We start from the raw sequence: 27479 nt of genomic DNA, 5'->3' as shown, positions 1-27479 counted from the left end.
GCGATTTGCTTTCTAGCACTTCCGCGAAACGTTTTGTTATTTATCTCATAAACGGTTTGCGTTTTGCTCTGTAGCACTACCGGAAAACGTTTTTTGATATACGATTCGTAAAAACCTTTCGGGGTTCAATCAAACGTTGTTTGCGATTTGCTATATGCTTATCCGCGAAACGTTTCTTATTTTGGTGAAAACGAGTTTGCGATTTGCTTTATAGCCCTTCCGCGAAACGTTTCTTATTTATTAATAACGCTTTGCGGATTGTTTTCTAGCAGTATAGCGAAACGTTCTATAAATGAATTGTTTCAAGATCGCTTTCTTAAGCGAGTTTGTGAAACATTCTAAGTCTATAAAAATGGTTTCTGCGAACGCTTTTAAGCGAGTTTGCAAAACGTTTTTTCAAAACTTATATCGATATGATTTGGTTCAAACACCAAAAAAGAACATCGATTTTAGACTATTATTTTCATTAAAATAATATGTAATTGTTGAATGGAGTACTAATCCGTTTTCATGTTTTCTCTACAGGAAAATGACAAACGAGAACGACACCCCCACTCCCATGGACACCTTGGATGTCATTCAGACTCCACTCAACGCTGCAGCAACTGGCGTGACAACCGCTGGAAACATCACAGCGTCAACCACTGCAGCAACAACGAGCACTTTCCTCTCTACAGGGAATGCTGCTGATGAAACCACTCGCCGTATCCTATTCGGTGCTGGTCTTTATCAGACGGGTTCAATTTTAGCAACTGTAAGTGGTCCGGTGGCAGTTCAAACTCCTCCGGCTGTCCCTAGTGTGTTCACTCAAGGACTGATGCCAAACCAATTTGATGGCAAAGGCTTCAAAACGTGGCAGAAGAAGATGTTGTTCTTCCTGGCAACGATGAAGCTGGAGAAGTTCCTCCAGGAGGACAAGCCCCTTATGCCTTACGGGATTGATGATGTTCACAGCCTCGCAACTGTTGACATATGGGTGCATTCCGACTTCATCTGCAAAGGCTACATTTTGGGTCGCCTCATTGACCCATTGTACCGTGTCTATTGTGAGATCCCCACGGCGAAAGAGCTATGGAGATCACTAGACAAGAAGTACAGAGGTGAGGACGCTGGCTGCCAGAAGTATGTGGTCTCAAAATTCCACGACTTCAAAATGGTGGATTCAAAACCCATCATGGATCAGGTGGAAGCGCTTCAGCTCATTTGCCATGAAATCGCTGCTGAAGGAATGTCCATCTGCGAGACATTCACAACTCTCAGCTTCATTGAAAAGCTTCCTCCAAGCTATGCGGATTTCAAGAACTACTTGAAGCACAAGAAGAAGAAGATGGGGCTCGAGGAGCTCATCACGAGGCTTCAGATGGAATCCAGAAACCGAACTGCTGCAAAGGTCGGTACAAAGGAGCACAGTGTCAACATGGCTGAGCACAAAGGCAAAGGAAAGGCACACGCCTATTCTCCTGCCAAGCCTTCCAAAACTGCTGCAGCCTTGAAGGCTTCTGAAAAAAACTTCAAGAACAAAGGTATTGAGATCAATGCGAATGTGGAGAAGTTCAAGGGGAAATGTCACTACTGCCACAAAGTGGGGCACAAAACTGTTGAGTGTCGCAAAAAGATCAAAGATGAGAAGGCTCAGGCAAATCTCACTGAGGAGGATATCGTTGCTGTGGTGACTGAAGCCAACATGGTTGAAAGCAACAACCCCAAGGAATGGTGGTATGACACTGGTGCAACCACCCACATTTGCACCGATAGGGCGATGTTCAGCACCTATCAGAAAAGCAAGACTAAGGAGAAGCTCAAGATGGGAAACACTACAGTCTCCAAGATTGAAGGACGCGGCAATGTGATCTTGAAGATGACATTTGGACGTGAGGTCACTCTGACAAATGTGAAGCATGTGCCTGACATGAGGAAGAACCTAGTCTCGGGAACCTTGCTCAGCAAGAATGGATTCGCCACAAGTTTTGAGGCGGATAAGCTCGTGATTAGGAAGAATGGGATGTATTTGGGAAGGGGATATGTTAAGGGTGGACTTGTCAAGTTGAATGTAATGACAGTCACTCCAAAAGTTGTAGCTCCAAAAGTTTCAATGAATAAGAATGAGCCAGTTGCTTATTTGGTTGAGTCTTTTAATATATGGCATGAAAGATTAGGCCATGTAAACTACAAGTCTATACAAATATTAATGAATTTAAATCTAATTCCTAAATGCAAAACAAGTAAACAAAAATGTGAAGTATGCGTACAGGCTAAGCTCACAAAAACGCCATCACCTCGTGTTGAAAGAACTAATAAACCTCTAGATTTAATTCACACTGATTTATGTGATTTAAAATACTTACAAACTAGAGGTGGTAAAAAGTACTTTGTGACCTTCATAGATGACTGCACAAAATATTGTTATGTTTATTTATTACATAGCAAAGATGAAACCTTGGAAAAATTTAAAGAATTTAAACTCGAGGTCGAAAATCAGCTTAAAACAACTATTAAAGTAGTTAGAAGCGACAGAGGAGGCGAGTATGATGGTCCGTTCAATGCATTCTGTAAAGAACATGGAATAATCCATCAAACTACAGCTCCTTACTCACCAGAATCTAATGGAGTTGCTGAACGCAAAAATCGAACTCTAAAAGAGATGATGAATGCTATGTTGCAGGAATCTGGGTTACCCCAGAACATGTGGGGGGAAGCGTTGCTTACCACTAATTATATCCTCAACAAAATTCCACACAAAGTAACTGGCAAAACTCCATATGAATTATGGAAAGGTAATTTACCTTCGTATAAATACCTCAAAGTGTGGGGGTGCCTGGCAAAAGTTGCGGTACCGCCACCAAAGAAGGTCACTATTGGACCTAAAACAGTGGATTGCATCTTCATCGGATATGCACATAACAGTAATGCTTATCGATTTCTGGTACATAAATCTGAAATATCAGACATTCATGAAAATACAGTCATGGAATCAAGAAATGCATCTTTCTTCGAAAATATTTTTCCATATAAGGAAAAACAAGGTTCAAAACGAACTCGAGAAGAAAGAGACAATGACAAGAACTCAGAAACTGAGACAAACGTCGAGATTTCTATAAATGATATTTCAGAAAATGAAGAAAAAGATGAACCTCGAAGAAGCAAAAGAGCTCGAAAGGAAAAATCTTTTGGAGAAGATTTCCTAATGGCATTTTTAGTAGAAAATGTTCCAAAAACTTTGGCAGAAGCCATGGCTTCACCAGAAGCTCCATTTTGGAACGAAGCTGTCAGGAGTGAATTAGATTCGATCATGCAAAATTATACGTATTACATAACGGATTTACCACCTGGCTGCAAAGCATTAGGAAATAAATGGATAATGACACGCAAACCTGGTGGAAAATACAAGTCTAGGCTTGTAGTTCAAGGATTCCGACAAAAGGAAGGCCTTGACTATTTTGATACATACTCTCCAATGACGAGAATAACATCAATAAGACTGATGATAGCAATCGCAGCCTTAAGAGACCTAGAAATCCATCAAATGGATGTAAAAACTGCTTTTCTAAATGGTGATTTAGAAGAGGAAATTTACATGAAACAACCTGAAGGTTTTGTCATTCCCGGACAGGAAGACAAAGTATGTCGACTTGTAAAGTCACTTTATGGGCTTAAACAAGCTCCTAAACAATGGCACGAAAAATTTGACAATACAATGATGTCAAATGGTTTCAAAATAAATGAATGTGACAAATGCATATACTACAAAACTACCAAAAATGCGTATGTTTTGCTATGTCTATATGTAGATGATATGCTCATTATTGGAAGCAATAAAGACATTATCAATCAAACAAAGAACATGCTCAAAGGGACATTTGAGATGAAAGACTTGGGATTAGTAGATGTAATTCTCGGGGTTAAAGTCACAAGAAATTCAAACGGAATTATCTTAACCCAATCTCATTATGCTCAAACAATATTAGAGAGATTTAAAAATTACTCTAATAGTACGGCAAAAACTCCGTTAGATCCCCAAATGCACTTGACAAAGAATTCAGGTGAAGCGGTTTCACAAAACGAGTATGCACGTGTGATCAGAAGTCTCATGTACTTGACAAATTGTACTAGACCAGATCTAGCGCATGCAGTAAACGTACTTAGTCGATATACAAGTAATCCAGGTCATACACACTGGAAAGCTATAACGAGGGTACTCAATTACTTACGTTACACCAAAGATTTTGGGTTCCACTATGGTAAAGAACCAGCAGTTTTAGAAGGATACAGTGATGCTAACTGGATATCAGATTCTAAAAACTCAAAATCCACAAGTGGATATGTATTTACACTAGGGGGAGCAGCAATATCATGGAAATCTACCAAACAAACAGTGTTAGCCAGATCGACGATGGAAGAAGCTGAATGGCTTAGAAATTTTTTGGAAGATATTCCTATGTGGGAGAAGCCTGTGCCAGCTATACGCATACATTGTGATAGTCAATCAGCTATAGCTCGGGCTGAGAATAATCTCTACAATGGTAAATCTCGTCACATCAGAAGACGACATAAAACCATTAGACAACTTATCTCAACTGGTGTAATTACAATAGAGTACATCAAATCGGCTGACAACCTAGCGGATCCATTTACTAAAGGTTTGTCACGAGATGTTGTTGCTAAATCATCAAAATGAATGGGTTTAAAGCCTATAACGAATGAGGATGCTTGATTGCAACCCTACCTATCATGACTGGAGATCCCAAGACGTAGGTTCAAAGGGAAAACAAAATCAAACAGAATCTAAGCAAAGCACTTGAGACAAGTAGTCTCTTCCCAGCTCCTAAGATGATAAAAGTGCTAACAAATGTGAGAAGGATAAGCATAAGCTTTTAATGATTCCATAGCTTCTAAGCGGAGTATTACTCAATACTTTTCATGGTCAATCACCTAATGAGTGTGAAATGGGGCCGTTTCTAGGAGAATGAATGCAAGGCTATATTCTCTAAGTTCACTCATGAAAACCAGGAATAGTTCAGGACCACAATGAACACAATAGAGAACTAAGTTCTACGAGAAAATGAAGCTGCGTTATGCCTGTTGTCTCGGTTTACATAAAACACCGGTTGGTTCAAGACATCATGTTCACCTTCTGGTAAAGTAAACCCGACAGATATTAACTATGAGTGGTTCAAGGCTTAAAAATGCCACCAACTCAAACACAATTGAATTTTCGCAAATACTCTCGATAAGTCTGTCTAGTCTAGTCCAGATTAGAATAAGTATAGTTTTTTTTAGAGTCTATCGAGTCTGCATTTAGTCTGCATATGTTTAGAAGAGTCATTTCTATTCATGTGGGGGATTGTTGGATCAATTAAACCAATTGGGTTTAATTAAAATATGTGAATAACAAATGATTGGGCTTGTGTGCCTAATAGCCCACTTATGTGTGGTTAATGAAATGAAACTTACAAAGTCCCACATCGGGGAGGAAGAGAAGAGTCGAGCTGTATATATATGCACTCACACATACCATGTGTTAAACGGCTCAGAGGAAGAGAGAATTCCCCACGCGCGCGCCGCCGCCGTCCGGCCGGCTCGGCGTGGGCTTGGCCTTGGGCTTGGGCTTGGCCTTGGGTGGAGAGCCTTTGGCCCGATAAGAACTATTTTTTTTGGACCAAGTTAAGCTCAACGCTTTGCCATTTAATTCCCGAAAAAACGACGTGCATTTTATTTTAAACAACACGTAGTTCGTTTAAAAACAACACGCTGTCTCTCTTCTTGACGATAAGTATAAACGAGAAAAGATGATCTTGCGGAGGAAGTTTCGTAACGCCTCACCTCCGAGATCCTCGCGAGATTTCCGCCAACGTGCGCACGTGCGGCATCAGTTACGGAAAGTGGCTCGTCTTCTCTTCTTTATAAACTCGTCTCCTCCTTCATTTCTTTTGACGTTTTTTCACAACAAAAACCAGCAAATCCTATAGCGTAAGTCTAGAGAGTGTTTCGTAGAAATATTAGTTCGTTAGAGGTTCTTCACGAGTGCTGCGTGATAACCTATCATGGTTTTATCCTGGGACTCCTATTCGTACAGATCCGTCGCACTAACGGAGCGAATATTAAGAGTTAAGGAAAGAGATTCGTCTCGACTCCATGGTTTCATTTCCGTTACGGTTTTGAATCGTCTGTATATTTTCCTTAACGTCGTTTATATTATATCGTTTCTTTTGATCCGGTTTTCCGGCTTTTATAGTTAATACCAGGAAACATTCATCTTATTATGTGATTGTTTCTAATGACATCAACACTACAATTCATCGCGCTGCTTGTTCAAGTGATCCTCCTTAGTAACTTGTTTCATACACAAGTCCCAGATCAGCCACCTCAACTTTTCAGATTAAGCAAACGATGGTGTGCTTTGTTGATGCTCCCTCTTTTTCGTATTATTTTTTTCATTTTAAGTGTTGTTTTATGTTTTCGATTTGCTAGTTTTTTCAAATTCACTCTCATGTATTAAATAAGAACAAAATAATAAATTTAATCATTTTTTAATATGTGTCAAAAAACCTAGATGGACAAATAAAGTGAAACGGAGGGAATACAAGCTTTTATCAGTGAAGATGTACAAACAGTCGAAACGACTGTGATATGTTGTAATCTTACAGAGAAAATAATTAAGTAGCAATAATTAATTAAGCAACAAATTGAGTGATTAGTGAATTATTAATTAAGCAAATGTCGACTTCAGAGTTTAGTGAAGCTGACCAATAGCGGTGCAGTGTCTTGACAATTGACAAATATCAAACATTTTGATTCAAATACAATTATGATTTTACCTTCAAATGCTATCAAGAGGAGCTGTTTCTTTTGATAATTCTTCTGTGGCCAATTATGTTTTATATAACCAAAGGAAGATAGAACAAAATGAATTCTCATGAATCATTGAATTATTATCGTACAGTGACGTGGTTCAATCATATGCTCAACTATACTATAATTTCATTTGCGGAAATTATAAATTTTTTCACTTTTAACTGTTCTTTTTTGTTGTTGTTGTTCTTCGTACCTATTCTTTTCTAAAATTTCGGATAAAATGTATTGAAGTGGTTTTCCTCAAATAAAACTGTTCTAATTTTTGAAATTGTCTTTTCACTTTTATAAAGAAAATAAGTGAAATTAAGAAACGTTACTCAATGAAATCCTTGCTTGCAAAAATGGTTCATTCGGTGAGAGCTGATACTCCAAATATCTATAACAAACAAGTTCAAACTAAATTACTTTTGTCCCCAACAAACCTAAAAAATAATATTGAGCATTTGTTGAAACGAAAACTCAGAGCACCCGAAGCAGAATATTGGAGAGGTACTGGCCTTGAGGGTAGGATGGGTCGAGAGGGTGATCAGAAGCAGCTCCTGCCTCCCTAACCACAGTGATCTTCCTTCCCGCCATAGCTGCAGCGCTCTGAAGAATGCCCAAGAACTTCCCGCTCTGTGTCATGGCACCTGAACATGAGCATGTCATCAACAAACCTCCACTACTTGTCAATCTCATCGCCAACGAGTTGAGATTCCTGTACATTCCTGCCGCGTTATGTAAAACCTAGCAGAGCATATTCAAAACCTCTCAATAACTATTCCTGTAAATCAATAGAAGAAAAAGAAAAAGAAAACAAGTCCCAAGGGGCCAACCTTTTTCCTTGGAGCTAGCTTAGGAGGGTCTAGGATGACGATGTCCCATGTCTCTTCCCTTGACAGAGCGCCCTTCATGAACTCTGTAGAATCTTGTTTGAAGAAAGCAACCTTCTCTGGATCCATACGGTTGAGGATTACATTCTCTCTGGCGAGCTCCAAAGCAGGCAAAGATGAATCAACACCGAGGACACTGGTGGCACCTCCGCTCGCAGCATTTAGTGCGAATCCACCACTATAACAGCAAAGATCAAGAACCCTTTTGCCAGCGGAGATGGTCGATATGAAGCGGCGGTTTTCGCGTTGATCAGTGTAGAACCCTGTCTTCTGTCCCTCTAGAGAGATTGCGTAAGAGATACCATTTTCCACCACCTAAGGGGGAGGAGGATAAGAAAGAAAGATCATTCCCTGATGATTGTTTCCATAAAGATAGCCAAGGGGAAGCAAAGACCATTGATCTCTCGGGGAGAGGAGGAGCAGATGATGTTTGTTTCAAAGAGGAGATATCAAAGCCATCTTCTTTGAGAACATCAAGAGAGGGTCTCCAGTTAATGTGATTAATACCATTGATTGATCTCAAGCAAGCCTCCACATGACTCCTGTATTTTTCAAGCCAAGCGGCGGAGGATGCAACCACAGCTATATCTCCAAACACATCCACTATCAATCCAGACAATCTAAAGATAATGATATGTTAGAAGAAGATTGAAAAAAAAAAATTTTGATTGAGATTTAGCTAGTGAGTGAGTGAGTGAGTGAGAACACCTATCTCCCTCACTGTTGACAAGACGATAAGCATTAGTATTATTATCCGAGGGGAGTCCCAAACTATTCCGCAACTGAACTGCTTGAGTGATTCTAGTTTGGAGAAGCTTCTCAATGTTGAGTGCACACGAAGGATCTCTGCCAATAAGAAGAAAAGGAATCAATATGAAGCAAAACAAGTTGACTCCAAAGAAAGAAAGAAAGAAAGAAAGAAACCTGGTGGATTCGTGTTGGAGCTGCATAAGGCGAACACAGAACATAGATACGGAGTTATACAACCCCCAGCCAATGGGATTCTCGGTGCCATCGGCGACAATGACAACATCTCCGGTCTGTGGAGGCGGTTTTCCGATGATCCTGTCCACGGCTCCACTGTACACCATTGGACTTCCGTCTTTGAAGAGCTGTGTCTTTCCCTTTTTAAGAACCACCTTAGCAACACCTGACGAGACTGAGAGGGGAGGGCGAGAACAAGAAGATAAACAAACTATTCGAGAAGACGCAGAGAGGAGGTGGTTGTGGAGCACACCCACGGCCACCACCATTGCCATTTTCCTCTTGGCTCGGTGGTGGTGGATATGGCTCTGGCTCTTCTTTACTAATTTACCACATAACCCGCTAGTGGGCTCTTATTGGGCTGGGTTTATCTATAACTAGGGCAGTGATAAACATAGATGATTACTTAGTTCATTTTTTTTTTCTTTTTTCTTAACGAGGTCGCGTTTGATAATGTTGCCTTGATTACATGTTTGCTTCGTACCTTTTCCTCGCATTAGTATTTGCTGACAAAGTGAGAATGTGGAACCTTTTTAAGGTTTGATGTTGGTTTGTTTCTTTTTTGGCCACCGTCCATATTTACACGATATCAGCTTTTGCTAGCTTGAGCCAATGATTTCAGCATTTTGGAAGAAGGAAAATTGTTTAATTTTTAATATTTTAATTTTGGAAGAAGGAAATTGTTTAGCTAATGATTAATATTTTTAATTTTATTTTAAATCACTCTGTAATTTATATGTATAATTTTAAATAATATTATATTAGCTAATTAGATTTATACTATCTAGTCGATTTGTTTATTATTTGAATATATTGCCTTTTATTCATTTCTCCGAATTCGAGCATAGTATTTTTTTTTCAATAGATTAAAGTTTTAATAAATTTTGTTATTTGCTTTCCTTTGGTAATCGGTTTATATTTGTTTAATTTTTTCAGTAAGGTTATGTATACATTTGTTTAGTCGTCAGATTATGTATAATTTAATATATATTTTTTGACAATTAAAGAAAAAAAATATTGATCGATTAAAAATTACATAATGGAGGGAAAAATGATATGTAAAAAAATTATGTATATATATATAATTTAAAATTAAATTGTAACACTTTTTAATATTTCATTTTCATTTATATATGTTTGGAGTCATTCCATAATTTATATGTTTAAAATAAATAAACTATTACTATAAACAATAATATATTATTATAGTAATTAGACTTTTGATTTGGAGAAATTTCATTTTACTATTTTTCATCTTTACCACTATTAAAGGGACATTTTCAAAAATACATTCTTCATTAAGTGGTAAAAGAATCTTATACCTTTGTTCTCTATATATGTAATAAATCATTATTTAAATAAATTAAAAAAATAATAATTTTTTATTGTTTTCGAATTATACTTTTTCAATTTCGAACTTGTTTCTAATTTTATTTTTTGAATTGTTTCGATTTTTTTTTAAAAAAAAATTCTTTTGAAAATCAAAAATTATGTTTGAAACTATTTTTTAAAATTTTTTATATATTTTTTAAGAATTTATTTATATATTTATTAGAATCCTAAATTTCATATTCCAAAAACCCTACCCCAGTCAAAAGTTAACCCAAGGGTATAAGTGTATTCTTCTACTCTTCATTAAAAGTTAAGGTAAAAGTGATGATTAGTGTAGACATGAAAAGTGGTACTATAAATGTGATATTTGTGACAATTACCCTTTTAATTTTGGGTATAAAATTTTGGAAGATTAATCAATTTTGGGTTATATTGAGATACATATATTTCATCAAATTGAAGTATAATATTTTTGATTTTAGTTCAAATAAATTTGATTAGTTTTATTCATGGGGAATTTACATGTTTACCACTTTCATAGTACCACTTTTCATTTTTACCACCACTAATGAGAGATTTTCAAAAATATCTTCTTCATTAAGTGCAAAAGACTCTTATGCCCTTGTTATTTATATATATAATAAATCATAATTTAAATAAAAAACACAAAAAAATAAAAAATAAAAAAATAAAAAATAAAAAAATAAAAAAAAAAAAAAAAATGTAAATTTTTTTTTTATGTTTTCGAATTATACTTTTTCAAATTCGAATTTTTGATTAAAATTTTATTTTTTGAATTTTTTTTTCCAAATTTTTTTTTAATTTTTTTTTTCAAATTTCTTATTGAAAAACGAAAATTATGTCTGAAACTATTTTTTATATATTTTTTAAGTATTTATATATTTATTAGAATCATAAATTTCACATTCCAAAAACCCTACCCCACCCCCTCAACTCTAAATCCTAAGTCTAGATTAGTTAACCCTAAGGGTGTAATTGTATTTTATCCTTCATTAAAAGTGAGGGTAAAAATGGTTAGTGTAAACATGAAAAGTGGTACTATGAATGTGGTATTTGTGGCAATTTCCCTTTATTCATTGCCTAAGTTCAGTTCTCCATCTTTAAAATGTAACTATACTTTCGTAATTTTTTCGAATAATTTGATATTTGGTGATTTGTAAAATATTAGAAAAAAACTAAAATGATGATAAGTAAAAATTTTCATATATGGATATAGCCCATAAAATTTTGAAAGTTTATGAACAAATATCAATATTTTGCAAAATAATTAAAATATTTTTTGTAACTTTGAAGTAATTTATAATTTTTATGTGTAAATTATAAATTGAAAATTATAAGTAGTATTAAATACAGAAATTCGTACTGTTTTATATTTATTATTATAAGTATATTTTGTTATACACATATAGAAGAAAAATATAAACCAAAAAGTATTAAGCCTTAATTAATTTTAGTGGTATAATAAGTTTTGTAAAGTTTTTATATTTTTATTTATTTAGTTTGATAAAAATTATATAGAAAATGTAAATAAAAATTAAAAATTTAACAAAGCAAATTTAGGAAAAAATGAATAAAACATCAGAATATTAGTGATTATAAATATTTTAGTTCATCAAAAGTATCATGGTCTATGTTATTTAAAATTATTTTTAAGAGTATTCAAAAAAGATTTGATATAAGGAAAATATTATCTTACTGTTAAAAATATATTTTATTTTGTTTAAAATGATATTTTAAAGCGATGATTATTTCTTTTTAATATCAATATTTTTTTGTAAACTTTCCTTTTTATGGAAGCATATTACATATATAATATTTTCATGCTCATATATTTATAAAATATGTTTTCCTAAAATATGTTTTTCCTTTTGTAAGTATGTTTTTCTTTTATTTATTTTATAAATATTTCTTTTTTATTATATATCATATATGTTATTTTGAAATATATGATAGGAAATTAAAACTAAAACCCTAATTTACATAAATTAAAAACCTTTAAAAATAATGGTAATTACATATTATATTTTTAATTCATTAAAGACACATCTGTAAATAATTATTGTAAGAACTAACGTGAGCGCGACAAGTAGGAAACTGACTTTCCAAATAATTTTTTATTTTGTTTAAATTTATATTTTAAAGCGATGATTATTTCTTTTTAATATAAATATTTTTTTGTAAGCTTTCCTTTTTATGTAAACATATTACATATATAATATTTTCATGCTCATGTATTTATAAAATATGTTTTTCCTTTTGTAAATATGTTTTTCTTTTATTTATTTTATAAATATTTCATTTTTACTATATATGTTATTTTGAAAATATAAGAAAGGAAATTAAAATTAAAACCCTAATTGACATAAATTTAAAAACTTTTGAAATAATGGTAATTAGATATTATATTTTCAATTCATTAAGGACGCCTCTGTAAAAAATTATTGTTGTGAGCGCGACAAGGAGATAACTGACTTTCCAAATAATATTATAAAGATGAATTGAATTTTTTATGCGTTTCAGCAATTTTCAGCATGAGTTTTGTTTATTTTCCATCCAAAGTTATCTAACAATGTTTTATGTATCTCCAGCTTTCTTCTGCGTAACTTTATTATACCGTATAGATAGATAGCATTGTCATACAAACTTTTGACTGCTATGCGGAGATGTGGTAGCTCCACATCAGTATTGTTTTTATGAAAATATTCTTGTATTCCATGGATAATTCTTGGTGCAGGCAAAACGGAAGAGGAGCTCTCAACCAGATTAGCCAAGAATTTAAAGGATCTTATCATTAAAGAGGTACCAGAAACTGTGAGTAATCTAAGGAAATTACAATCTTCATGCAGTAACGATGATGTTGGCATCTCAATCTAACGCAAATGGTATTTTTACCAGATTGGTGCTTTTATCGCTAAATCAGTAATGGGTGCTGGTGGTGTGATACATCCGCCTGCTACATACTTTGAAAAGGTCATTTTCAGAACTTTTGTTGGCAGTAAATACCAATTGCAATGATTAATATGTTTCATTGTTAGGAGATTGTGGATGTGATGTGTTCTTTTTTCTCATTTCTGTACTGCAGATTCAAGCTGTTGTTAAGAAGTATGACATCCTGTTCATTGCTGATGAGGTATATGCGCTATCTTATTGAACCATGTGTACTATAAGATATCATTATCCGTTTTCTTTATGTTTGGTCTATAAGGTGATTTGTTCATTTGGAAGGCTCGGGACAATGTTTGCTGTGACAAATACAACATCAAGCCAGATCTTGTGTCCTTAGCCAAGGTGAGAGTTTGTCAGATGATTTGTACATTTTTAACCACTGTTGAAAAACTTTTCCAAACTATTGGTAAATGATTTTTAATAAATGCAGGCACTGTCTTCAGCATATCTGCCGATTGGAGCCATCCTTATGAGTCAAGAAGTAGGATATGTCATTTTCTCAAAGCAACAAGCTAGGTATGTATTAGTTATGCTTAACGTAGTAATATTTCAATGTCCTGATCTTATGAAACTATTTATGATTTTGGTATTTAAGGTGCTTTCTCACATGAATTTACCTACTCTGGTCATCCTGTTTCATGTGCTGAGATATGCAAATGAGCCAGTTTAAATTAAATGAGCCAGTTTAAATTGCTCATGAATTTAAAGATATGCAAGTACGTTCGTTGCTTTGTTCCTTTACGCAAATGAGCCAATTTAAATTGCTTGTTTATGTTTTTCGTGTCTCTATGCTTGTCTTCACTTTTTTACGCACATATTCATATGACAGGGAGAGGAACATACCAGAACATGTCCCCAGAGTTGCCCCAAGGTTTCAAGATGGTCTTAAAGCTTTTGCCAAGAGTAGTCCTATTATTGGAGAGGTATAATCTCTCTTTGGTTAGATACTCACTACCTTTCTGTTGAAGTCTTTGATTGAACATTTTGAGATGGTTTTCAGATAATAGGAACATATTTGATTCTTGGGATTAGTTTACACTTTACACACAACAAATCTCAACTGAAGAGATCAATGATGTAAGTTATATACAATTCTTGAGACATTAATCTGCGCTATATCTTGTTTTTCTTTTCTTTTCCCACATTGTTTTTATTTTTAAATCATCTTCGCAGTTGATTGATATCTATGGGAAACCATTAAAAGGTACGGAAGAGAGGGTAAAAGAGCTCAAGGCTCAGTAAAAGAAGTGAGAGACAAGAGTTGTAATGCTGTCCACGAAATAGTGGTTTCAAATATTCTGACATGACTTTCTTCTTGAATTGTTTGACATTTTTCTTTGAACAATTCACGAATTCGGTTTATATGCATAATAAAGCATCCATGCAACATAATAAATCATCTCTTTTCAACCATCTCACCACATGACAATCTATGCAAAATGGTCTGAACGATAGAAACCATGTAGTTTCTAATAAGCAAGTCTAAATTACTGCATTAGATATAAGGAATAAAGAACAATGGCCAAAACGATATGATCAAAACCATCTAACCAAACCAAAGATGGTGTGATATATGGTTGTTGATATATAAAAATAAAGGATGTTTTGAGTTATGTGATAGGGAAGAAACTTTGGCTGACATTGAAGTTTAGTTAATACCAGGAAACGTTCTTCTTATTATATGATTTTTTCGACTCTGAGATTTAGGAGGTTATAGACGATTTACCAAAATTTTAGCTAATTTTTTTTTTAATTTAAATTTGGAGGTCTAAATTTTTTTTGAGAGTTATATCTATATAATTTTCTTCAATTTATTTATTATTTTGGGGGGGGGGGGGTGTGGTTAAAAGCGACTAGAGCTTGATCCGCGCACCAGCGCATAATTAGCTTTTACCTTTTATAAATGGTTAATGATATTTTTAGGTTATTTAGATATTTTTAGATTCTTACGAACCTACCCGGACCCGGAAGAGTCTGACTCGAATCATGTCTAAAAATTTATGCTACTTGAACGGACTTTAATTTTAAAATCCAAAAAAACGCAATACCAGAAAAACCAATTTGTATCCGAACGTGTACCTGAATGCCCATGTCTAACTTATTATGTAAATAAAAAAAATTATTTGTTAACTGGTTTGAATTCTTTTCACTAATAGAACAATTTCTTTCAAACATATAAAATTATTATGGTTAACACATAAAATAAATGATGTCAAATTATTATGGTAAATATAATTAATGAAGTAGTTTGAAAGAGTGAAAAAAATGTAAAAACATAATAAAAAGTTAAAATATGTAAGTTATGTTTTGTACCTCTGTAATAAATGATGTCAAATTATTTGAAAAATAAAATAAATGAAATGGTTAAAATTAATTTAAAATATGAATGCAGAAAATGTAAAAAATCACTTAAAATTAGGTGAGTAATGTTTTGCACTTCAGTTTTAATAGAATAGATTGAATTCTTGTCACTAATAGAACAATTTTATTCAAACATGTGAAATTATTATGGTTAATACGTAAAATAAATATCAAATTATTATGGTAAATACAATTAATAAAGTAGTTTGGAAGAGTGAAAAAAGAATGTAAAAAATGTAGTAAAACACTTAAAATATGTAAGTTTTGTTTTGTATCTCTGTAATAAATGATGTCGAATTATTTTGAAAAAGATAAATGAATCGGTTAAAATTAGTTTTGAAGATGAATAAAAATATGTAAAAATTATTTAAAATTAGGTAAATAATGTTTTGTATTTCAGTTTAATAGAATATACCTGAGACCGGCACGGGATATAGACACTGTATATTCATCGTGCTGCATATTAAAGTAATCATCCTTAGTTGCTTTTCATACATAACTCCCAGATCAGTTCCCTTAACTTACATATTAACATCATAACGTGTCTAGATTCGTAATCAAACGACGCTGCTTAGTTGCTATAAGCATTTATCACCGAAGTTGTACAAACAATCGATATACAAGAAATCATGAGCAAACACTTCTCTTAAAAGAGAGTGAAGCGGAAGAAATACACATTGTGCCACATAAGAAGTACGTACAATGTGATATGTTCTAATCTTACAAACAAAACAATTAAGTAGCAATAAGCAACAGAGTGAGTGATTAGTAAATTAGTAATTAAGCAAATGTCGACTTGAGTTTAGTTAAGCTGACCAATAGCCGTGCAGTGTCTTGACACTTGACATATCAAATATTATTTTATTCAAGTACAGTTATGATTTTACCTTGGGATGACTGCCTAAAACCTTCAGATGCTACCAAGAGGAGCTTGTTCTTATAAGAATTCTTCTGTAGCAAAGACCATTTCTTGTGGCCAAAATGTTTTATATAAACCAAAAGAAAATAAAACAAAAGGAATTCTGAATTCTCAGAAATCGTTGCATTATTATCGTAAATTGTAACGTGATTCAATTATAACTCACTAGTCACTATAATGTAATTGCATTTGCGGAATTATAATTTTTTATACAGTTATAATTTTTTTTTGTCGGTACCTAATCTTTATAACATTTCGGATGAAACGGACTGAAGTGATTTTCCTCAAATAAAACTGTACTGATTTATTAAATAAAATTTGAAAATTTGTTTTTCAATTTTTATCAAGATAATATGTGAAATCAAGAAAACGTATTCGGACGGATCAAATATGTGCCGTTAGATGTATACATGTGTAACACGTGGGTACCGAAAAAGGAAACAAAGGTAACTGTGCCAATAGATATGGTAACCATAGATTTAGACCGCGGACCTGGTCCATAAAAAACTGTCGCAGAACAGTATTGAGACGAAGTATTCTAGGCCCGTAAATTTGCGGGCTCCGCAGGATGGGACTGGATCTTTTGCGAGATGGACCGAAACGGATCATGCAAGATTATATAACCCGTATTTTTTTCTTCATTTCTTATTTTACATAAAAAATGAGAAAGAGAGTGAAAAGAAAGCGATTCTTGTGTCCCATAAAATATAAGAAGTTTCGGTGATGATGATTCAAGCTCCGGTGATGATGATTTGAGCTACGGCGATGACGACTCTAGTTCTAGCGATGAAGAATCAAGCTCTTGTGGTGTTTTGATTTGGTTTTCTCTTTTTATTACACACAACTATGAATTGCTTTATTACAATTAATTGGTTTTGTTTTCAGTACTGTGAAGTGGTGTTTTTCTTAAATTAAATTTGGTTACAATGGTGTTGTTTAGGAGAAACGTTAGTTGTATATCACGTCACTTGTATAATTTGACAAAATGATCCACAAATTTTTTTTGCAATCCAAATAATTAAAAAGGGAGATGGTTTGACGAAAACATACAACACTTGAGCCAAATTATTACAAAGACAATAACTCAATCGGATTTAAACTTAACAAAAGCTTATGATGATAACAAAAGAAGACTTTTAACTCAAGAGCGCAAGCACAAACAGAGCTTTGTGGCATTGATTTTGATAAGGTTTTAGTGAAGCTTAATGAACTCTCTTCAACTATCTTACACAACTCTTCTACTTGAACATTCATGAAAGAAGCTATAACAGGCGGTTTGATAAGGAGGCGTCCCGTGGGACGTCCCGCGAAGGTCTATATATTCTGTGGTACAAATTTGGGTCAACATTTTAAAGATCGCAGTCCGCACGGGACAAGCCTGTCAGGACCCACTCGATGACTAACCCGCCGCGGTACAGAACAGAACGGGATAGGTAAACCTGTTTGACATCTCTATGTACCAATAATGGCTCATTAATCTATTCTATCAAAAATGAAGTACAAATCAATATTTATCTATTTTTAAATAATTTCTTACTGATATTTATTTTTTTAACTAACTCTAACCATTTCAATTATTACTTAATTTTAAATATTTTGTTACATCTTTTATTACACTTCCTAAGCACAATTTTCTCCAAATAGCCTTTTCAAATTTTTTGTCACAAAAAGTCAAAAAATACCAAAAGAAGTTTCATTAAAGAGGTAAAATACTCTTCTACTCCTTATTTTATAGATATATAAATTTAAAATAAAAAATGTATTTTTATAATTTTAAATTATATGTTTTCAATTCGAACTTTTATAATTTTTTTGTTCAAAACTCTAGTTGATTTTTGTTCCAAATTCTTTTTGAAATTCGAAAAAGCTTTTTGAAACTATTTAAAAAAATATATTTTTTATTTTGGTTTTTAATTTATTAATTTTTTTTAAAAATAATCTCCACTCTCAAAACCCCACCCAATTCTAAACCTTAAATCTAGATTAGTTAACACTAGGTTAACACTAGAGGTATAAGAGTATATTTATTTATTTTTTTTAACTCTTTTGGTCATTTTTCTCTTTGGTGGTTCTTTTTGTGAAAATAAACTAAAAAAATATCTAGGGAATTTTTTTAATTGTATTTACTATAATAATTCGACATAATTTATTTTTTGTATTAACCATAATAATTTTATAGGTTTGAATTAAATTGCTTCATTCGTGACCAAAAAAAATCAAACCGGTTAACAAATCATTTTTTATTTGTTTACAGGATCAGTTAGACATGGGCATCCAAGTACCATTATAGTATGGATTTGGAGATCATGTTTTTTTTGGTTTTAAAATTAAACTCCATTTGGACGGGGTTCGAGTCAGATCCTTCCTAATATTGGTAGGTTTGTAGGAACCTAAAAATATTCAAATTACTTATGTGTTTAAAATGTCATTAAACAATTTATTTAAAAAAAAGTAAAAATCAAAATCTGCTCAGATGCGTAGATCAAGTTTAGTTCACATTATGATTTTAAATGGTGACCAAAGAAATGAGTTGAAATAGTGAATTCCTAATCGTTTCTTACAAATTACATTGTTTACCAGAATATTTGTTATCTATGATTCTTTAACATTCTTTTACATTTAAGGAATTATATACTACATTTGTTTTTTCAAATCGGAGAGGAATATAAGTAATAGGTATTACTTTTTATTCTTTTTACTTTATTACTCTTTATTCTTTTTTTTATCAAACTCTTTATTCATTTTCTTCTTATTTTTTATATTCCTTTGTTGGTTACGGATTAGAGCCTATATAATATTTCTAGTAATTTACCTACTTTACGTGTTCTGAAATGAAACCACTAGTGCTGATCTTTCAAAGAATTGTTACTTCTTTATTGTAGTATATGAGACCATCTCCATCTCTAATATTTTAAAAAGTTGTCAAACTATAAATAACAACTGATAACTTATACTCCCTCCATTTTTTAATATAAGTCATTTTACAGATATGTACATAGATTAAGAAAATCATTAATTTTTTATATTTTCTAAATAAAAACATCATAATTATTTACCTAACTACAATTTAACCAATAGAAAAATAGATGATATATTATCATTGGTCAAACAACATTAAATAAATTTTACATAAAAAATCCAAAACGACATATAATTTGGAACAAAAAGTTTCTATAAAATGATTTATATTAAAAAACAGAGGGAGTAGTAATCAGTGAGCACACGATAATAATAACATAATATATGGATGTGAGATTTTTTGCATGAGTAGATAGAATTCAGAAAATTTGAATCCAAAACTCGTAATTCACAAAACCTAAAACCACAACATTTAATATTAATTTCATCCAAACTAGAGACTTATGATATAATGGCTAGAATCTTTTCCAGTTGAGTTAACGACCGCTAATAAATATGCATATACTCTTTTATCATTTTCATTTAAAACCTTACTGAAAATCGTAGTCTCAGACTCAGCTAATTAATCAAAGTCTCCTTCCCAAAACCTGGTGTAATCGAAGAGGTTCCATAGAGCGTCCACATCAGTAAAAAAAAAACTTCTTTTAAAAAATGGGGAAATTGCCACAAATAGTACATTCATAGTACCACTTTTCATGTTTACACTAACCACTTTTACCTTCACTTTTAATGAAGGGTAAAAGACAATTATACCCTTAGGGTTAACTAATCTAGACTTAGAGTTTAGAGTTGAGGAGTGAGGTAGATTTTTTGGAATGTGAAATTTAGGATTCTAATAAATATATAAATAAATACTTCAAAAATATATAAAAAATTTTAAAAAATAGTTTCAAACATAATTTTCGTTTTTCAAAAAGAAATTTGAAAAAAAAATCGAAAAAAATTTCAAAAAAAAAATTTATAAAAAAGTTTGAATTTGAAAAAGTATAATTCGAAAACATAAAAAAAAGTTTTACTTTTTTATTTTATTTTTTATTTTTTTTATTTTTTTTTTATTTTTTTATTTTATTTTTTTATTTAAATAATGATTTATTATATATATAAATAACAAGGTCATAAAAGTTTTTTGCCACTTAATAAAGAAGATATTTTTGAAAATGTCTCTTTAGTAGTGGTAAAAATGAAAAGTGGTAGCATGAAAATGATAAACATGTAATTTCCCCAACATTTATTGAACTGTACTCTATTTGTTTCCAACAGATAAAAGCTTTAAAGTAAAAGTACGTTTCAAAATAATATATATTTTAAATTTTGTTTGTAATTTTTATTATTTAATAACGGTGATCTGTGAATTTCAAAAATTACTTATATTTTCTAAAATGCTCTTGATTTAAAATTATATGAAAATAGTTTATTAAAATGCACATTTATAATTAAAATTTAATATTTTTCATATGTGCTAACAAACGAAACATAAATTTTTTAGAAATAGAGAATATTGTTTTCTAACTTCTGGTAGAAGTAAAAATATTTTTATGTAAATACTTTCAAGAAATATGATTTTAGTACCAACTTAAAAGGAATATGTGACGACAAAAAATCCGAATGTGTAAAAGATTATATATAGTTTCTGTTAAATTATTGACCATCCACAAACGACTTTTATAAATAAAAAACAAATGGTAAAAGTCATCTTGTCTATATAAACCAACCTCAAGAACTCTATCTCTCACAGAATTCTCTCGCTTCACCTTTCATCTTCTCTAATACTTTGTCCCTCTCTGATTTTTCGCTCTGGTCCTAGACTCCTAGATTCAACTTACCAGAAAATGGCCGTCATCAACAGCCTCCGACGCCTGGCGCGTACCACTCAGGTTCTTACTAGCTTCTACTTTTGTAGACTGTTGTGTTCAGGAGCGAAGCTAGTAAAGAGAGAGTAGTCCACATGCAGCCATAATCTTTTAAAGTTTTTCTTTTGACGAAATCATTTAAAGTTAATTTTAATTAATTTCATATATGCACTTATCAGAATTTATAAGTTTACATTTGTTATAATATTTTTATAGTCATTAAAAACACTGCTTGGTTTCGTCTATGAATATAGTAGTCAGCCATTTTAAGTATGAGAATGTTTAATATTTGACAGTTTGAGTTTCATGTTATGTTCTATGATCGAGTAACCTAAAGTCTGAAATTTTTGATTACCAAAGGAAAAGAATTAGTGATGTGATTCAAAGCTCAACCTCACTGTGCTAATATCACTCCTCTCATATATTTGTCAGGTTAATTTGCAGAGCAGGTATCTTGCTTCTTCCCAACGCATGCCTGGCTCGAGGATCTTCACCACAGAGGCATCAACGGTTAAGAGAAACACAGTTGGGTGAGTTTCATAGTTATATATTTCTAGAGAAATAGGGTATGGATTATAAGAAGGTATATCCCCTAGACTATATTTGAGAAGTGATTTGTATATGTATCATCACTACATTAACTTTCACAAAAAAATGATGACATGGCTTAAAAGAAATATGACATGGCATAAATTTAATTGTGACATATAAAATTTACTATATTTAGATTTATGTTTTTGGTAAGATTTCTTAAATATAATAATGATGATTTTCTATATACGGATTTATATTTTTGGAAAAGTTTCTTAATATAGTAATAACTAATAAATTTTATATCAAAAATATTTTTCTCAGTAAATATTCATTTTCGTAAAATTTTATGATACCTAATAACTTTTTTATATTTATTAAAATAATATGTTTTAATATATAAATAATAATTACGAATATTAAAATTTTACATCAATAGATGATCATATTTTTATTATTAAAATAATTATAATTTAAAATATATTTTATCAACGTATATAAGTTATTTTTATTTAATGTATATATTATTAGAAATGATCATATATTTACAAATATACATATTTAAAAATGGTAATTAAATAAAGAATAATATAATAAAGTAACTTTATAAATTTCAATTATTTTTATCAAAAGTTAAGTAATGCAAAATTAAAAGGTGAAAGTAAACTTGAATAAATCAAACTAAAAACAATTACATTATGGTTTTATTTTTTAAACTAATAAAGGTAAAATAGAAAAATAGAAAACTTCTAGTAAATAATGAAATAACCATCAATTAAAATAAACTAAAGTAAAGTTTTTTTATTAATTTTATATTTATCTGAAGTTTGAACAGTAATAAATTATCGTGGGGGGGGGGGGGGGGGGGGGGGGGGGGGGGTTAAGAAATGCCAAACAAATACCAATCCTTTTTTTTGCCAAAGCAAACAAATACCAAAGTTTTGACCTTTTTGTAAGTTAAAGTAACATGAACACCACTAGTGAAAATATATTTTCAATATATAATTTTAGAAAGTTTGGTAGTTAACTTTTCTATGAGATAAGTATGAGTATTTTTTTGTAAATTTGAAGTTTTATGGTTTGATTGATAAATCGGTAGAATCTTTTACATGCATAATTTTAATATATTTCATTTATGATGTATACAATTTTATAAGGTATACAATTTCTTTTTCTTTTGAACTGTAGAAAGTAAAATATATAAATCACTAACATTTTAGTTTTGAAAGATTTATGAAGTGATTTATTAGAATTTTAAAATATATAACCAAAAGGCAAAATTCCACAACACTAAAATCTACAGTCACAACCAAATTAAAATATAAAATTAGAACCTTAGCCAATTATGTTCCTAGTATTTTCTGGTAAAAATTGGAAGCTTAGTATTCTGTATTAGGATTATAAAAATAAGCACTTTCTTTTTGGTGTAATATAAGCACTTTCTTGCTTTTAAGAAGGGTATTTTCGTTCTTAATTTGATGGATCTCATTCACCAAAATATATAATTATACTTTTTCAGAAACAATAATCACGTCTATAGTTATGTCACTTACGGGGCTAGCCATTACACAAATTTATATAGTGATAATTGATTCGAAGGAGGTTCAACTATAAGCATCAGGAGTATATTATTGACATTGCGAAGCTGTTTTGTTACAGGCCTAAAGGTCATAGTATGCTAGCACCTTTTACAGCTGGGTGGCAAAGTTCTGATTTAGATCCGATGATCATAGCAAAATCCGAGGTGGCCCTTTTGTGATAGACTACATTGTAAATGTTCATCCATACAAACGTGCAAATGTAACATTTTTCTCTCATTCTTCATAAATTTTCAGGGATGTTATGTGTATGATGCCCATGGGAAAAAGTACCTTGACTCTCTTGCTGGTCTATGGTGTACCGCATTAGGTTAGGTTATTCCTTTAATAAGTGTACATGACTTGATATGCAAGTTATGTGATTGATACCCCTCGGAACTCTTGCAGGAGGAAGTGAGGCACGGCTTGTTTCTGCTGCGGTTTCGCAGCTGAACACCTTGCCGTTTTATCACTCCTTTTGGAACTTTACTACTAAACCTTCACTGGTACTTAGAATTTTCCTTTCTGGTATCGTTCTTCTGATTTGTTTATACTTAAAAGTTGATCATTGTGGTGTTTTTTCATGCAATAACAGGATCTTGCTCAAGATCTTTTAGACATGTTCACGGCCAAAAATATGGCCAAAGCATTTTTCACAAACAGTGGATCAGAGGCTAATGATACCCAGGTTTTCCATAACTCTACTAAACTGTTAGTCCTTGTTATAAGAATTTAAAGATCTATATATGTTTCATTAACAAAAAATATGTTGATTAATACTCGTCTCTCTGATTTCACCTAATACAGGTCAAGCTGGTTTGGTATTACAATAATGCACTTGGAAGGCCCAAAAAGAAAAAGATCATCGCAAGAAGCACATCGTGAGAAAAATAAATAAATAAATTTGTTCCTTGAATCTAATCACACGTTTCTTGCTGGTCAAGTTAGTTAAGGCCTGAACCAGGATTATGTTTATATATGTAGCCAAAGTCGCATAAACCTATGTTTTTCGTTGCGCTTCTATTCGCTACTCACATCCCTAATAACTTTATGTTAGATGTTAAAGTGTTTACTAGTGTTATGTTATGTTTTCAGGTACCATGGCTCCACTCTGGTATCAGCAAGTTTGTCTAGGTAAGATAGATAAAGTTCTAATTTAAGCTTCCTAACAAGGAGAAGTGTTAAAAACAACGACAACTTTTTCTAACAAACTTAATCCACTGTTACAGCATGCCGGTTATGCATCAAGATTTTGACTTACCTTCATCATATATGCGATGCACGGATTGTCCTCACTATTGGCGTTATCATCTTCCGGGTACGAGTGATTTTCACTTAGAAAACTTGATGTAAGTTTATGTTTCTTAACGTGATTTCTTATGCAGGTGAAACTGAAGAGGAGTTCTCAACCAGATTAGCTAAGAATTTAGAAGATCTTATCCTCAAAGAAGGACCACAAACAGTAAACATTCGATAGATTACTTAACAAAAAGTTCGATATTTATGAATTTGGCATCTAGAGTCTAACTCAAAATGTATCGTCTCCAGATTGGTGCTTTTATAGCTGAACCACTCATGGGTGCTGGTGGTGTGATACCTCCACCTGATTCCTACTTTGAAAAGGTCATTTTCCAACAACAAAAAAAACTTGTTAGTACTAATCAAGTACCAATATAATATTTGGATATGATCCTTATATAATATTTAGGTCCCTTGGAACTACAAATAAATTGGATCGTAAACAGCTATTTTTCTTCTTCTTTTTTTTTTTCTTGTTTATAAAAGCTTTTTTTTTTTGCTCTTTTATGTGCAACAGGTCCAAGCTGTTCTTAAGAAATATGATATCTTGTTCATTGCTGATGAGGTACATGTGTAATCAATATTACTATCATGTCCACACATATTAACTCCAAAAATCTATCAAGAAGAAAATATATCATTAACCATTTTATTTTGTTTGAACTTTCTTTTAAGGTGATATGTGCATTTGGAAGGCTTGGGACAATGTTTGGATGTGACAAATACAACATCAAACCAGATCTTGTGTCCTTAGCTAAGGTGAGATTTTCCGAGCTGGTTAGTAGACTTGCAACATTTAATAACTGTTAGTAATAATATGCAGGCATTGTCTTCAGCATATGTGCCGATTGGAGCCGTTCTTGTGAGTCAAGAAGTGGCAGATGTTATTTATTCTCAAAGCAACAAGATAGGTATGTATTAGTATTATGTTCACCAAGGAGTTATATATCCTGATCTTAAAATGTTGTTTATATTCAGGTACTTTTGCGCATGGGTTTACTTATTCTGGTCATCCAGTTTCATGTGCTGTAGCAATTGAAGCGTTAAAGATCTATAAGTGAGTTGAAAAACTGTATTTTTTTCATTAATAAAACTCAAATATATCACACATTCTTTACAGTTTCGTTAGAATATCAAACCTTGTAGTGCACAATGGCACGGGGACGTGAATTTGTGTATACTCTAACTTATATGTACTTTCTTGACGATCAATTCATATTGCAGGGAGAGGAACATACCAGAACATGTAAACAGAGTTTCCACAAGGTTTCAAGAAGGTCTTAGAGCTTTCTCCACTAGTCCTATTATTGGAGAGGTGCGCTTTATTTTACTCACTAATGAGTTCTTTTACTTCTGAAGTATGACTGAGCCATTTGGACATTTGGTTTTCAGATCAGAGGAACTGGTTTGATTCTCGCGACTGAGTTTACAGAAAATAAATCGGCACACGAACCGTTTCCACCAGAATGGGGTAAACCATTTGAAGACAGTGTCAAAGTTTTTTACTTACACATACTAAAAGACGGCATCGACCCTTTTTTTTTTTCATTTTTGATGCTTACAGGTGTTGGCGAATACTTTGCAGCCGAATGCAAGAAGCAGGGGATGATAGTCCGTGTTGCAGGGGATCTCATAATGATGTGTCCACCGCTCATTATCTCACCTGAAGAGATTAATGAGGTTAATTACCAATCTTGATTGATACATTTGTCTGATAAATCTTGTGTCCAGTTCCCTAAAAGTCTCCTTTTGTTTTACAATCTTCCTATTTGGCTTCTTACCATTGTTTCAGTTGATTACTATCTATGGGAAAGCGTTGAAGGCAACAGAAGAGATGGTTAAAGAACTCAAGACTCAGCAAAAGAAGTGAGAAGCAGAGTCATTGTTTCCAGTTATATGCAATAAGTGTCAGAACCATAATAGGTGTAGTGTATCTTTTATTTTCCAAAGACTGGATCTGTTGTTTCGAATACACAAGTCTAGTTATGTAGTGCATTCGACTCGGTGGAAATGGAATGAATAAACAACAACAATAAGACTGTGAATGTGATCTGAACAAACCAAAGATACAGAGACATAAATAGATATTGTTTTTAAAAGTCAAAAACAGTTTCTGAGATAGTGACTTTGCAGGCTTGCAGCTACATGAACTTGTGGTTAATGGCCTAAACTAGCGACGGCCAGAGACTGGACTATATGGTTCGGTACGCGGCTAACCAACCCACGGACCAGAATGACTCAAATGGAATTTAGTGCACTCGAACTTGAAAACGAAATACATAGACCACTGCAGAAACAGAGAATTGTGATTATAGAACATCTACTAAAGAACATCATGCTTACGTTATGGAACACGAATCATCAAATCCTTATGCAAAAAAAAAAAAAAAAACCACGAATCATCAACCATCCATCACCCTGGGTTTCAAGAACGAGGACGTTTTTTATTTGCTTCTCTTTTCAATCTCCTCTCTCTGGAACTTAGTGAAGTCTTGAACCCTGCTCCCTCTCCATTCTCCGAGTCGTACAAATCTTTAAACGATTTCTGCACATTCCCAAAAACCAAGAACAAGATTTGTCTTGATGATCTTTTCTTCTACTCAGACACTTAAAACAAGATTATGTTTCATAACACGGTCTAACCTCTCTGATCTCAGCGAAGCTGACGGCGTAGAACGTGACAACGGAGACTGCGAGTATTCCCAGAACAGGGAGACCGATATGGCTAAGCCCATCCATTTTCTTTCTTCTCTCCTCACAACACCAACCAAACTTATCATTAAGTTTAGAGGATAAGGCTCTTTATATGATATATGCCTTCTTGATAACCACACAACCTTAAACCATACATTATTAACCAGTTAATGATAAAATGTTGCAAACTAGGTTCTGAATTTAACTGTGGTCTCTTCCTTCTTTTCACATATTTCAAGAATCAAGATTAGTCCATAAACCATTATCAAAATATAAATAGACAGAAAACAGAAGATAAATTGTGAAACAATTAATCATTATG

At 32.5% G+C, this 27479-nt stretch overlaps 3 protein-coding genes across 3 annotated transcripts; 1 reads left to right on the top strand and 2 right to left on the bottom strand.

The window, feature by feature from the left end:
* Positions 1–7178: 7178 nt before the first annotated feature.
* On the bottom strand, positions 7179–9027 carry LOC111200986 (ribosomal RNA large subunit methyltransferase I-like). The gene is made up of 5 exons (XM_022692719.2): positions 8649–9027; positions 8433–8570; positions 8119–8344; positions 7668–8039; positions 7179–7578 (listed from the first exon to the last, which is right to left on the bottom strand). The coding sequence occupies exons 1-5, from the start codon at positions 8981–8983 to the stop codon at positions 7312–7314; spliced, it is 1338 nt and encodes a 445-aa protein (XP_022548440.1). The 5' UTR covers positions 8984–9027; the 3' UTR covers positions 7179–7311.
* Positions 9028–20934: 11907 nt separating this feature from the next.
* On the top strand, positions 20935–26775 carry LOC106391519 (gamma-aminobutyrate transaminase POP2, mitochondrial-like). The gene is made up of 19 exons (XM_013832187.3): positions 20935–21080; positions 21489–21586; positions 23247–23331; positions 23423–23495; positions 23573–23670; positions 23760–23852; positions 23972–24045; positions 24260–24298; positions 24394–24482; positions 24550–24626; positions 24713–24787; positions 24981–25028; positions 25139–25222; positions 25287–25374; positions 25442–25520; positions 25688–25778; positions 25856–25934; positions 26028–26143; positions 26256–26775. The coding sequence occupies exons 1-19, from the start codon at positions 21036–21038 to the stop codon at positions 26331–26333; spliced, it is 1509 nt and encodes a 502-aa protein (XP_013687641.1). The 5' UTR covers positions 20935–21035; the 3' UTR covers positions 26334–26775.
* LOC125599879 lies at positions 26475–27432 on the bottom strand. The gene is made up of 2 exons (XM_048772915.1): positions 27107–27432; positions 26475–27008 (listed from the first exon to the last, which is right to left on the bottom strand). Exons 1-2 carry the CDS (start codon positions 27200–27202, stop codon positions 26889–26891), a joined length of 216 nt encoding a protein of 71 aa, XP_048628872.1. The 5' UTR covers positions 27203–27432; the 3' UTR covers positions 26475–26888.
* Between the last annotated feature and the right edge of the window lie 47 nt (positions 27433–27479).

This window comes from Brassica napus, unplaced genomic scaffold (assembly GCF_020379485.1).
Source record: "Brassica napus cultivar Da-Ae unplaced genomic scaffold, Da-Ae ScsIHWf_2046;HRSCAF=2696, whole genome shotgun sequence".
Taxonomy (NCBI): Eukaryota; Viridiplantae; Streptophyta; class Magnoliopsida; order Brassicales; family Brassicaceae; genus Brassica; species Brassica napus.
The sequence above is the reverse complement of the archived record's forward strand: the minus strand, read 5'-3'. Positions and strand labels throughout refer to the sequence as shown.

Excerpts from the sequence above, each read along its gene's own strand:
- LOC111200986 (XM_022692719.2), bottom strand. The coding sequence starts at position 8,983 with ATGGCAATGGTGGTGGCCGTGGGTGTGCTCCACAACCACCTCCTCTCT. Across the intron at positions 8,571-8,648 it reads CTCCAACACGAATCCACCAG|AGATCCTTCGTGTGCACTCA; the intron begins GTTTCTTTCTTT and ends TCTTATTGGCAG. Across the intron at positions 8,040-8,118 it reads CTCTCCCCGAGAGATCAATG|GTGGTGGAAAATGGTATCTC; the intron begins GTCTTTGCTTCC and ends CCTCCCCCTTAG.
- LOC106391519 (XM_013832187.3), top strand. The coding sequence starts at position 21,036 with ATGGCCGTCATCAACAGCCTCCGACGCCTGGCGCGTACCACTCAG. Across the intron at positions 23,496-23,572 it reads TCTATGGTGTACCGCATTAG|GAGGAAGTGAGGCACGGCTT; the intron begins GTTAGGTTATTC and ends GAACTCTTGCAG. Across the intron at positions 25,521-25,687 it reads GAAGCGTTAAAGATCTATAA|GGAGAGGAACATACCAGAAC; the intron begins GTGAGTTGAAAA and ends TTCATATTGCAG.
- LOC125599879 (XM_048772915.1), bottom strand. The coding sequence starts at position 27,202 with ATGGATGGGCTTAGCCATATCGGTCTCCCTGTTCTGGGAATACTCGCA. Across the intron at positions 27,009-27,106 it reads GCTTCGCTGAGATCAGAGAG|AAATCGTTTAAAGATTTGTA; the intron begins GTTAGACCGTGT and ends GGGAATGTGCAG.